Raw genomic sequence first — 13,523 nt, 5'->3', positions numbered from 1 at the left:
AAGCAAGAACCCCCTTCTCTGTCTGCTTCATGTGAGACCTAGCAGGCTAATCGACCAAGATTAAGAACTATATTTTATTAGTAATCTAAGTGTGGGTTCCTTGGACGGTGTTCTTAGTGTTGAAAAGGTGGTGTTGGGATGCAAAGCATTTAGCCGCTCAACGCCTCCTAAATTCGGCGCCGGTTCGTCACCCATGTTCTGCCCAATTACACGAATAAACTAAAGGGACGAGAACAAGTTTCGTGTCTCGAGGACAAACATTAGCAAAGGATAAGCACTTGTTTCCTCTGCTTAGTTTTTTTTTTTTTTTTGCAAATGGACGGAATACTCCAACCAGACTTTGGCGCGTACTGTGGTGAGGTGACATTGCTAGTCTGGTAAACAAGGCACAAGTTTTTCCGTCAAGTCTGACAGGGAACTCTGAAGATGCTACTGTCCAGTTTTTCGCCTAGACTAATTGCTTGTTTATCTCAAACATTGAACAAGTTTAAAGTCGTATCTGGAAATTCTGACACCAAAAGATAATGTAGCATATATTGATGTGCAGAGAGCATATCAAGAAGAAGCTCTCCGCTGAAGGATATGCAATTCAAGCCAAGCCATGGGCTTTGACATGGAATCAGAAGAACCAAAGATCCTCACCACAAAGCAAGAAAAGTTGGCTCAGATATTCCCATGTCAAGCTATTAACAGAACAGCCTCATTCTAAGACACTCAAATGCCCAAAAATGAAAGAGAAAATTAAAAAAAAAAAGGAAGTAGCAGAAGGAAGAACTGTGAAGCCCTGCTATTCACATTATCATAAGCACCTGACTATACTTCTAGTAAGTTACTTCTATGACTCATAACACTACTATGCAGTTAGCAGCTAAACCACCATTACTTGTTGAAACGTTTTGCTGAACAATCAATGGAGAATAGCGAATCCCCTGTCGCTGACAAGTGGACCCACCCGTCGGCAATCAGGCGTACAACCATCGCGCAGCTGGGTTGCTGTCAATGCAGCCTCTGCCGCTTGGCGATGAACCCCGACGAGCAGTTGGCGGCGGCCATGGGCGCCAGCGGCAGCATGGGCATCGCCGTCATCATTGGCCGCTTCATGCAGGCGGCGGAGCCGGCGTAGCCCAGCGTCGTGGCGGCCGCCACGGCGTTGGCGCCGCCAGCAGCCATGGGCGCACTGACGTAGCTCGCGCGGGCGCCGAGGGGCAGCGTGTCCGGGGCGTGCACCGTGGGCGGGTTGCGCCACCGCGGGAGCTGCCCAGCGACGAGCAGGTTCTGCAGCAGTGGCCCGGCCTCCATGACGGCCGCCAGGAGGCGACCCTTCTGCGGCAGAGGCCTCTTGCTGGCGAGCATGTCGAGCACGGCGTCGGCCGCCGACCCGACGGCGTTGGCGCCGGGCTGGCACTGCTGCTTGGCGGCGGCCGACGGGGGCGGCGGCGTGGCGGGGCTGTGCTTGCAGCGCCTGTCGGCGGAGGTGACGGGGTCGAAGAAGGGGTCGACGGGGGAGGAGACCAGGCTGCAGTCGGAGTCGGTGACGCTGGACGTGACGAGCGGCTGTGGCGGGGCAGCGGGGGCCGGCGCTGCGGCGGCGAGGAGGTGGAGTTGCTGCAGCTGGTCGCGCGCGTCATCGCGCTCCTTGACCACCTGGCGGACGAGGTCGGCGAGCTTGGCTATGCTCTGCTCCTTCTTCTTGAGCTCCTCCCTGGCAGCCTCCAGCTCCAGCGTGGTGGCCACCAGGCTCTGCTTCAGCTCCGCCACGCTCTGCGGCATCAGCAAGAAATCAAGATAGTTAGTACTCTTTTTTGATTCTTCATGTTGATGTGTGCAAGAATCAAGAATCATTGGTGCAGAAAAAGTTGGGATGCAACAAAAAAAATCAGTTTCAGAAATTCAGAATTAAAACTGATATACTAGCACTAACGTAATCTGGTTAAATTTCGCTGTACGGCTGGATGCAAGAACGGTCGCGAAACACAAGGTGATGGCTGGACAGGGACATGGCAGCACGATCTAGAGGGCAAATGATTTGGATTCCTGCAAATGATTGCTTCATACAACCACTATTACTCATGTCAGTTGGAGACCTGGGGGGAGCCCATAGCATGGGCTCCTCCAAAAACCAAAGCTTTTTCCTCATCGAAAACAATTCGACATGCATCGAAAAGGGAAAAGAAAAGGAAAAGGGGTGGGGCATTACAAAACAGCACCATCATTGAACAGCATCTCGCTACAGTGGCGAGCTTTCTGGTTGAAAAGAAATGTGAACCAAACCGGACCAAACGGAACGAGAAGTCTGAAGACACGTCTAGCAGAGTTAAATTTTCCACGAGGCGAGCCGAACATGCGGGACCTTGAGATTAGGGAGGGGAGGAGAAGAATTCCACCACGCTAAAGAAGTGTCGAGGCGTCCGGATGGAACCCCTCTCTAATTCGCTGGCTGCCTAACCCCCCTTGACCACGGTAGTAAATGTCACGCGGGCAGGGGGACGGAGATCCCCGGCGGCGGGGCCCCGCAACAGCGCACACGGCGGAGGCCATTGCCGCCTCCCCTGCCGTGGCTGCCATGGCGGCCGGCCAGCCAAGAAGAAAAATGCAGCGGCGGCGGGAGCAGAGGGAGTTGCGGTTCGGAGCAGGAGGGACGAGAGGAGGAAGACGCCAATGGGGGAAGCAAATCAAGAGTCGTCGAGTTCGATTCGGTTGGGGGAGGAGGGGGGAAAAAATAGATTGGGGAAATCTACCTCTTGCGGGGGCTGCTGCAGATCGTCCGGGAAGGAGGACCAGAAGGAGGAGAAGAGCGCGGCGTCCGTGCCGTCCCCCACGAAGAGAGGGAGTGGTTCCATTGCCATGGCCGCTTCTGCTTGATCGCTGCAGCTGCTGCTTCTGGCGTGGCGTCGTCTTGTGTATGTAGAGGGAGGGGGAGGGGAGGGGAAATCTCCGATGGGGGAGAGAGAAATATATATAGCGAAGGCCGGCTGCCTGCAAGGGAGAGGAGGATGGCTAAATAAAATGGAAACTTTCGAGTGTTGGGGGGAAGGGGGAGGAAATTAGGGATTAATTATATGGAATGTGCAGTGGCCTATGATCTCTTGCCATCTGGTGTGGCCACCCACAGGTTGGAAAAAACATTTGAAAACAAATCATGGCCTTCTCTCCTCCTCCTCTCTCCCGTGGGTCCAACCACTTTTGTGTCCTCTTGTGTACCTTGGCCTCCGCTCCCTTGGACAAAGTCTTTGCCTTTTTTTCTTTTCTTTTCGTTTTTGCTTCGCAGGGTCCAGCATCTTTGCCTACACCGCCACAGCCTCCGGGGTTCATTCAGTCGGCACAAATTGTGACAAACCAAATGTCCAAGTCCATGCACACCTCTCCTTTGTGAGTACTAGACAGTAGTGTTTCACTAAAGCTTTGATGGAAAAGATAGAACTTGGAGCATTTTATCTTCAAAGGCTAGTGGCGCCAATGTAGGAGTACAGGATACGAAAACAATTTGAGTAGTAATAATTACTCTAGCGATTAACTCATCACCCGGTGGCCTCGTCTTTCCCTCCAAAAATAAGTTCAAAATGGACTCGTTTCAAATGTTAATTTGACCGGTCTACTAGCTAATTACACCCTCACCATCACTAGGCAATGAGTTGGTTCCCCTGCTGGACTTCTGTTCCTTCCCATTTAGAGCCCGTTTAGTTCCCAAACCCAAAAATTTTTGGGTGTCACGTCGATCTTTGACCGGATGTCGAGAGGGTTTTTCGAACACTAATCAAAAAACTAATTTCAGAAGTCACTTGGAAACCGCGAGACGAATGTTTTGAGGCCTTTGACCGCATCATTAGCACATGTGGGTTACTGTAGCACTTATGGCTAATCATGCACTAATTAGGCTCAAAAGATTCGTCTCGTCGTGTACATCTAAACTGTGTAATTAGTTTTATTATTTAATTACATTTAGTGCTTCATACATATGTTTAAAGGGGAGGTGAAAATTTTTGCGTGAAAATTTTTGGGAACTAGTTCCCTGCACAATGAACGCCCGGTTGGCAACCATAATTTTGGGTGACTTTGAGCTGTACTACTTGTTGGTACTAATTATTAATTTCTACTCGGTTCAGGGAAATAGTATTTTATTCAAATGCGTATTGGTTGATTTTTTTTACTATTTATCTGCGCCCTGTGTTTCTTTCCTGTTTTTTGGAAGGGAAAAAATGAATTTATTCTTTAGAGATGCACAGCAAATTCTTAGTTGTAAAGTAGTGTGAACATTGACTACCGTGTGTACTGGGAGGGGGAAAATGTCTCGATTCTTATTAATTATACGCGATTTCAATTAGATCTGTTTTTTTTTTGCATGGCTTAGCTAGGAGGCATATAAATCTCAATTAAGCCAGTACACACATATAGAAAGTTGCGCACAACATGCATGTATTACCTACCTTGTATACGTGTTGTTTCCAATCGAGGATGCCTTAAAACATGATTTTATCTATCTGTATTTATACATAAAAAAATCCAGTGGCAATATAATATTTGAATGTGAATAAATAATAATAATGGTTTCGATTCATATACATGCTTTTGTATATTTGCGTCTGTTTGGTGGCATTTATGGCTTGACATGACATATTTTATGTATATATATAATAATTGTATATCTTATATGTCATATATATCTACACATATGTAAGCAAAGAGGACGCTGGCTTGGTGTACACATGCACAATCGACATGGTGTCACTGTCCATTCCCGGCTGGTTACATAAAAAAACAAACCAGGAATCTGAGGATAAATTAGTAACACACACACACACACACACACACACACACACACACACACACACACACACACACACACACACACACACACACACACACATATATATATATATATATATATATATATATATATATATATATATATATATATATATATATATATATATATATATATATATATATATATATAATACTAGCATATAGTTAGTTCATGTCCAGGTACGCTTAACGTCCATGCTCGGGAGAAAAGAAGTTAAGGTATTCGTCTGAGGTGGAAGAAGAATACTATGTATCACTATTATAATAGAGCTGGAGATTGATCGAGGTTGAGGACAATGATGATGGGTTCGCCATCGCCTGCCTGGTGTCCTCGCAGTCGCTGAGCTTTGTCAGGGCATGGCTGTTGTATACTACTAGTAGGAAAAGAAAACAAGCTAGAGATCAGATGAGCTGATCCAAGGTTGCCGTATTTCGACGTGTATATGTGTACAATATATAGGCAGCGTAATTAGTCAAACCTGTCCAGGGACGCAGGGGAAGAAAAACAAAAGGGGTAGCATGCAGTAGCACTAGGAGAAGCGACAAGGGAAACCCTGGCCACCATCAGGAACAATGTGATCGAGAGAAGCTGTGTTTTTTTCTGGGCCGAGGGATCAGTGCGAGACGCCGGGCGGTTTGCAGGCAGCTCGTTTCAGTTCACGGACGGGCGCTTGGCGCTTGCAGGGCCGGGCACGGGCAGAGTTGACCATGACCAGCCAATACTCGTTGGCGCCTCTGGCTAGATTTCTGTGGGCGGACACGTACGTTTATTCGCTTAACCCAACAACACAAGGCAGCGCGCGTACGCGGGCAGTAAGCTGAGGTGAAGGGGATCGATCAATGGCCAGAAACAAACCAAATTAATGTAGGTAGGGAAAACAAAAAAAAATCTCAGCTCGTCGTGGGAAAGGTGCATGTACTACAGTTGACGTTGACAGCCGTACGTACATGCAATGCCATCCATGATCCGTGGAGTGCGCGCGCGGTAAAAACGGTAGGTGTTTTGTAATTTCCTCGTTTGTGTGTCTTTTTTTTTGTGTTGGTAAAGGATCCTTGTTTGTGTTTTCACAGTCTGAGCTGGCCGTGCCCGGGGAGGAGAGGGAGCGGGAGGAGGAAAAATGAAAAGGAGAGGAGAGGCGACAAAAGTTTGCATGGGGAAGGGCGCCATGTGGTACGGTGGACCTTTGCCTTTCTTTACCGCCGCGGCCCGGTGGGTTGAGCCGCAACCGCAAGTCGTCCCTCATCAAAAAAAAAAAAAACGCAAGTCGTCCACTCCAAACGTACCAGACGGAAGAGCGATCGAGCTGCCAAAACAAAAAACTATGCTGCGCTATGCCAAGCGCCGCGCCGGTGGCCGCGCCGCGCCTAGAAAGAAAAAAAAAACCAATCCAATGCAAGTCCTGTTCGCGCCGCGGCGGCATGCAATGCAGTGCAACTAACCGATGCAACCTCCCCTCTCCTTTGTTTCTAGCGCCGGGCTCCATCGGCTACGCGTCTCCAGCGCGGCGGTGCCGCCATTTTTATTGCTCCGAGCGCGGCTACTGCTGCTGCTTCTTCCGGCGGCTACCTACGAGACGAGGCCAGCTTGTTTGCTTGTGGATCTCCCTCCCCCGCTGCGTGCGCCCGAGCGGCCGCTTGCCTATATGGCACTATATATGGCAGGGAGCGGCGGATCCGGCTCACAGCCGTAGGGAAAACTGAAGTATTCTTCCTTCCCTTTCTCCCGATCGATCTTCCTTTTTTTCAACAGATGATGATTTTAAAAAAAAATTATATCTCCTCCTAGTTGATCCAGTAAGTCTAACATATATCTCTATACATAGCATATATCCAAGTGTATAAAAAAAAACTATGTACATTAAAAAATCAAAATTGAGACGGAAAGGAGTATATATTGCGGAGACAGTTGCATTCTCGCTAGTTTTCACGTGCATTAGACCCTCGCACTTTGACGAACGCAGATACCAACCTCATGCTCCGAATCAAGGCTTAGTCAGCGTCTTAGCGAGCGAGCTAAACGACGGGGAGTGCCATTAAGCTAGATCGAGACAGAAGATCAGCCAAACGACACACACAGAACCCATAGAGTATAAACGTATAGCAGTGCAACGCAGGCATAGGACGGCTGAGTAGCTTCAGGGGGCATGTAGTAGCTATCTATATATACTGCTACACAAATCGGCCGGTAGCAAGTTAATGCACAAAACTAACAAAAGCACACAGGTAATGTAGTTGGTAGGAGCGAGGGAGGAGGGCCACCGTGGCTATATTCAATCTCCCTGTGCTGCAACCTGCACCTGCAAGAGAGAGGATGAGTGAGGACGGAGGAAGAAGACAATGGCCGTGGGGGACACAATCCGGAGGGGTCATGTACCTTGGATCTTCCCACCCCATCCATCCATCCATCCATCTCTTTCTTCTTTGGGTTTTTTTCTAGGCTTTGAGCGATGGACAGTGATAAAGCGATCGCCTTTTTCTTTCAACCAGAGCTGCTTGCCGCGTGCATGCGCCCTTTTTCTCCATGCATCTTCTGTCTCTCTCTCTCTCTCTCTCTCCGTGCGTGGGTTGCTAGCATGTCTAGGGTTTTTGCATTGGGACTTGCTTGCTGGGACCCTTCCCATGGCAGGGCAAGGCAATGCAATGGAATGCAATTATATGGGGGCATGGCCAGCAGTTAGTGGCCTCCCTGGCCCTCCTCGGCTCGCCTACATGCTTTTCCTTTTTTTGCATTAGCAGCTAGGGCACTGTGTGAGTGTGCATCAAGCAGATCAAGCCCCATCAAGGGAAGAAAAGACAGAGCTAGAGCTAGCACTGCACCCCCCTCAATAGTAGTATATGTATATGCTTAACTTACACTTATGGGATCTTTGCTAGTAGTACTTCCTATCTTGCTCTTGTCTCATCCCATCTCTTTAATTTTCCAACTCTTTATATATATTTCGAGTCCCCTGTGATCTCGAGCGAGCACGTCAAGCGCTGGACCAGAGGAAAGGGCGCGGTGATGGGTACGCGTTACTGCCTCTGATGCGACGTGGATGCCCTGCCTGCTGCTGAGCCGGAGCTATAGCTAGCTCTTGCGATCGAAATCTCCTTTCGCTCTTTAATTTCCATGTAAACCCCACCCAGCTGACCAATGTATGTAGGGTACGAAAACAAAAGATACGGGGACAAGTAATCAAGAATCCTGTTATCATCATTGTCGTCAGCGATGACGAGCTGACGACGACGACAGTCAGATCCGTTTCCACGGGATCATCCACGGCGCGGACACGTAGGATAGGAGTCGTTGGACTGCCCATACGCACATGTCACGCTCACATGCAATGTGTAGTACGTCCATACGCAGATGGCAAGATAACGTTCACGTACACCTAGGCTCGTGCGTGCTACATGTACGCCGTCCTAGTCTAGCGATCGATGGGGAGGGAGGCCGGCCGCTCGACCAGAGTCCAGATAGGATGGATGGAAGCGGAAAATAGAATAATAAATAAACAATATACTACATGCGTTTGACGAAACAAATGTATATACTCGCTCTGTTTTTATTTACATGCCGTGTTAGATTTGTTCTAAGTCAAATTTGATAAATTTTGACCAAACTTATTGGAGAGAAATAGTAACATTTATGATACCAAATTGTTTTATTAAATTCACCATAAAGTATGCGTTGATAGTATATAAGTTGGATAGTATAGTTGTTGCTATATTTTTCTATAAATTTAGTCAAAGTTATTGAAGTTTGATTTAGAATAATCTTAATACGACATTTAAATAAAAACAGAGGAAGTAGTTGAACGAAGAAAGAAGAAAACAAACTGCAGCAGCGGCGGGCAGCGGCGACGATCGCCGAAGAAAACCCGGGGCTCGTCGGGGAACAAGGCGACCAGCGAATGTGGCCCTGCACCTGCTAGTGCTCGCTTTTAATTTCCCGTGGTTTTACTCCGACGACGACGCCTCCGGCCAACGGCTTTACCCGTCAAAACGAATCATGTGCGGCGGCCGGCGGCCATAATGACCCGCGCAAAACCCCACCGCCATTAATGCACCTCCACTCACCTCGCTCCAAGATTTCAGTTCCAGCTACCTTCTGCCTAGTACCTACTCCATAGCCACTAGGTTTATTTAGATGTTTTGCAAAAAAAATTTGCGATTGAATCTTGCGAATTTGAAGTACTAAATGAAGTCTATTTATAAATTTTTTTGCACAGATGAGTTTTAAATCGCGAGACGAATCTAATGATGCTAATTAATCAATAATTAATTAATATTTAGCGCATGGATACTGCAGCATCACTGTTGCAAATCATGGATTAAGTAGGCTCATTAGATTCGTCTCGCGATTTACAGCTCATCTATGCAAAAAGTTTTGTAAATAGATTTCATTTAGTACTCCATGCATGTATCGAAACATTCAATGTGACGTTTTTTTTGCGTTTACGGGGTTTATGGGGTGGAAACTAAATAGCCTTATCTTTAACGAGGGTTGTAGTTTTTTTTGCCAGCAAAATAAAAAGATAAGAAAACAATGCATCTACCCCTCGTTTGTTCTTTATTTGGTTAATTAATTGCAATATCATGAGCTAGCTATTCGTTGCGGTACCAAAATTTAGGAGATATCCGTTCCTTTTATTACTTCCTAGCCCAAAAAATCTTATGATGCCTCATATTTAGTTATAAATTTTAAACCCTCCGACACCTTAACTTCCAAGATGGGGGATTGGAGTAAGTCAATCAGAATCCTAATTGGAACCCGAGAAATTAATCAGAATCCTACTCGAAACCCGAGCAAATCAATCGGAATCCCAATTGGAACCTAGATAATCAATGTCTCTCGCGGTCACGGCGCAACCCATGCACGAAGTGAAAGACATAAAATTGGTTGTCTCATGTAGATCTAGATAAAATTTATATTATCCGTAGCGGTGCACGGGCACCGTGCATGCTAGTAAGAACCATTGGCATAACTTATTTTGGCTTCAACTTCATCTGTTTAAAGCAAATCGAGATAATGTAACGTGAAGCCGCTTTTGTAAGCCAGTGCTAAAAAGAACTAGGAGACGTGTGAAGCCACTAGCGAACCCGTTTTGGCACAAGCCATGCCAAACACCCCCAAGTACAAGTTACTATTCTGCATCGGTCCTAAAATATAGCTACACTTAAATTTACTCTAAGTTAAATAATTTTTACTTTAACTAATGATGGGAAAAAGATTGTGATGGTTTACAACGTACAAAGATGAAGTTAGAAGATTAATCATGAAACCACACTAAAAATGATTTACCGTGATATTTTTTAAACACCTCCGAGGTAGTGAAGGTAGTACAATCGATCTGTTCCCCACTCTACTCTCATGGATCCATTCTCTTCAACATGTACACTGGACTGGACATTACTAGAAAATATTGGTAATCTCTTTTTTTGCGCGTCCCATTGACTTGTATTTTATTCAAAAACAGTATTATGGAGGAAAAACATGGATAGTTGTTTAGCACATTCTTATGCAGCCGATCACTTGGACTGGACATATAAAAAGACGAAGAAAAAAATTAAGGCATGGAGCAACGCTCCACGAACTGCCAGGTACACCTCTCAAGAACATGGGCAGCACCCTGAGTAATCTGTGTCCTTAGGGGATTGCTCGTAGAAAACACGTACAAAACATATATATCCAGGGCTGATTAGAATACCATAATACCGCGTGCCTAACAGCAGGCTGGTGAAATACGAACCACCGTCACGTACTACTAGTTCAACAACCAAGGACTAATGACAAGGATGAACCCTAATTAAATTAATTAGATTAGCGTTTTTCGCATTTTTCTTGCGGAGACGTTTGCTTGTGACTTGGGCGATCGAGAGAGAGAAAAAAGAGGACCAACGCGCGGCGCCCGACGCGGTTGTCGTATTCGCGGACGCGCCCCGCGCACATGGCCCCATGTGCGGCGGTGGGACCTGCCGCCGAGCGTGGCGCGTCCCATCGGTCCACGTGTCATGCGCTCGTACACGTGCGGCGCGCAACACGACAGGGCAGGTGTGGTGGGCCCCGCCGGGGCGGCACCACCACGTGTCGCGGTCGCCACCGTTGGAGACCGGCTGGATCGCCGGGAGACCTCCGCCACCGCCGGCGCCGGTGCACACAGCACACAGGCACAAGTATTCGAGTTTGCTCGGAAAGTTAATGTACAGTTGTATAACGACAAGTGTTTTGAAATTTGTTAAAGAGCTACTCCTAATTAGGGCGCGGTTAATAATGTAGCCCGCCGGCCGGCTGCTTGCTGAGCCATGCGCCCGCTTGCTGCGCGCGGACTGCGAGCCAGCAGTTGGCTCGTGCAGACCTCACAAGTAAGAGCAAGACTCCATGTGCTGCCATGTCATACAACGTCTCCAATTCAGCCGGCTCATATTATGATTTGGCTAAAAGAGGTGAACTGTATTTAAGATAGAAATACTTAATGCTTGTATATGCATACGATCTATTGTGTTCAACATCTATGTGGTCAGCACACATATATACCTGGCACACGAATAAATCAGCACACGGGATCGGAGGATGACAAGACACATCTAGTTCTGCGCATGTACCCATACGTTTTCGTCTCGAGCCGGCGAGTAGTGGAGCGCCCATTCCTTTTCTCTCTCCACTTCTCTCTCTGCAAGCAGAGATTGTTCTGACGTGGATGCTCATTTCGCCCGCCTCGTTGGCACCATAATACTTGCTCTAAGAGATTGAAACTCTGCTTTAGCCGGGCGGTAAGGGAAATGATGGCTTTCTTCTCTCTTGTTTCCTCTTTCCTTCGCATAGAATTTAGCCTATTATAATCTGCTATAATACTTGCTCTTAAACACATGTATTCAAACGGGTGCACTTAAACACATGAATTTGAACGGGAGGGAGTGTAGTACTATCTTGAGTTCTTAAAAATTCTCCTCTTTTTGCTCAAAAGAGAACACAGGAGACAAGCATGAAAATTAAAATGCACCACAGCTGCATTTGTGCTAGCTTGGCTACCTGCTGCCGGATCCACAGACCAATATGAAAAATAATAGCAGCACCTTTTTGACTAATATAATCCCGAGTTAGGAAAAGCATAGAGTCGAAGAAAGAAGTCGATCCTACATAGTACAGATGGATTTTGTTAATAAATGCACTACTCTTTCATTTTCTTTCAGAGTACACGAACAAAATAAAGATCAGAAGAGGACGCTAGGGCTACATGCGAAGAACCGGCAACCACTGGCGTCGCTAAACAAAGGCCGTTTCACATGAGAGCCACGGCCTGCTGCCACGCACGTACTTCCCCTGCTTGTATACTGGCCGCCGCAAACGCACGTACACCACGACCGTAATATACTTACCATTAATTAATTGGGATAAACATAGGAGATCGACATGTAGACACTGGCGATGATTGGCCAGCTGCTAATCATTGAGTCTGCTATAGCTAGCCCATTGCAAGATATCTTGTTTACTTTATTTATTTACCTATAGTATATATATACGTCCATTGGACTGTACGTACAAAATATGCATATATATAAATATATATGTATGTTTACTCCTGACAAAAACAAACCGCATGCATACAGTCCAAATCGTTGGATTCGGTACAGCTTGTTAGGCTTCGAGCATATAAATAATGGTCGTAATTGAAGAAAGGGGCATATCTCTATATTAAAAAAAATTAAGATGAAATTAGTATCTATCGCTAAACAATGATAGTGCATATCTTATTTTTAGGGTAAATTCGCTCGGTGTCACAGATATTTTGATTGCTTCTCTCAGTACCATAAAAATTTTAAAATATTTTTTGTCTGATGTACGCTACCCGAATTTTGAACCAACCAACATGTCGGATTTGATGTCGCCGAGAAATTAAGCACCTCGGCAAACTTTTGGGACGAATGAAAAAGAGAGAACACTTAATTGGACTTGTATCTGTTCGAATGTTTGATTCATGCATGAATCATGAAGTTATTAGCTAGCTAGTAAAGGCCCATAGATGAAATATACTCTCTATACATAGTACACGCTTAAACAGCGTGCTGCGTCCAACTTCACTGCAGGCAAAGTGTTAGGCCTTAGACAGCAGTCTCTCGCCGGCGCTTCAAGCCTCTCCCAACCGGGACCTTCTCCCCTCTCGAAGCCTCTCGTTCCAGCTACAGTTGAGAGAGGGCGAATTAGGTGTCGCGGTCACTACCGGCGGAGGCGGCGGTTTCCTCTGCCTCCGATGGCCCGCTGGGCATCTGGAGGTGGCGGAGACGGTGGTCCTCTTGCCGGCTGGTGGGGTTTGTCCTAGTTTAGGGTTTCCTAGGTCTAGGGTTTGGTTTCCGGTCGGGGTCGTCGAGGCGCAGGCGGCGACGCCGGCATGGAATAAGTCTCCCCGAGCTCTGCCGTGCCCTGCTGGTGTTCCGCTCCGACGCCGGCGGTGAGTTCGTGGGGTGGGTCTCCTGCTATGGAGTCCCTGTACAGGAGTCACCCGCCGGTGCTTCTTCACTTTCGTGTGTGGTGAGGTGAAGAGCAAGCCGGTCTTTTGATGCGAGGAAGCAGAGGAAGTTGCGGGTTGGCGGCTAGATGGAGGATGAATCGAGCTCGAGGATTTCGCGGTGGTGGTTGCCATCATCGACGAGCTTCGGTTCAAGTTGGAAGAAGCTTGGGGTGCGTCCCCGGCCGATTGGGCTATCAGCGACGGCGAATCTCGTTTTACGAGTGTCTACTTCGG

At 47.1% G+C, this 13,523-nt stretch overlaps 1 protein-coding gene across 1 annotated transcript; it reads right to left on the bottom strand.

Annotated features, from left to right (window-relative positions):
• Positions 1 to 520: 520 nt before the first annotated feature.
• On the bottom strand, positions 521 to 3,015 carry LOC120697244. Its single transcript, XM_039980404.1, has 2 exons — positions 2,739 to 3,015; positions 521 to 1,761 (listed from the first exon to the last, which is right to left on the bottom strand). Exons 1-2 carry the CDS (start codon positions 2,844 to 2,846, stop codon positions 997 to 999), a joined length of 873 nt encoding a protein of 290 aa, XP_039836338.1. The 5' UTR covers positions 2,847 to 3,015; the 3' UTR covers positions 521 to 996.
• Between the last annotated feature and the right edge of the window lie 10,508 nt (positions 3,016 to 13,523).

Source organism: Panicum virgatum, chromosome 3K, assembly GCF_016808335.1.
Source record: "Panicum virgatum strain AP13 chromosome 3K, P.virgatum_v5, whole genome shotgun sequence".
Lineage (NCBI taxonomy): Eukaryota > Viridiplantae > Streptophyta > Magnoliopsida > Poales > Poaceae > Panicum > Panicum virgatum.
The sequence above is the reverse complement of the archived record's forward strand: the minus strand, read 5'-3'. Positions and strand labels throughout refer to the sequence as shown.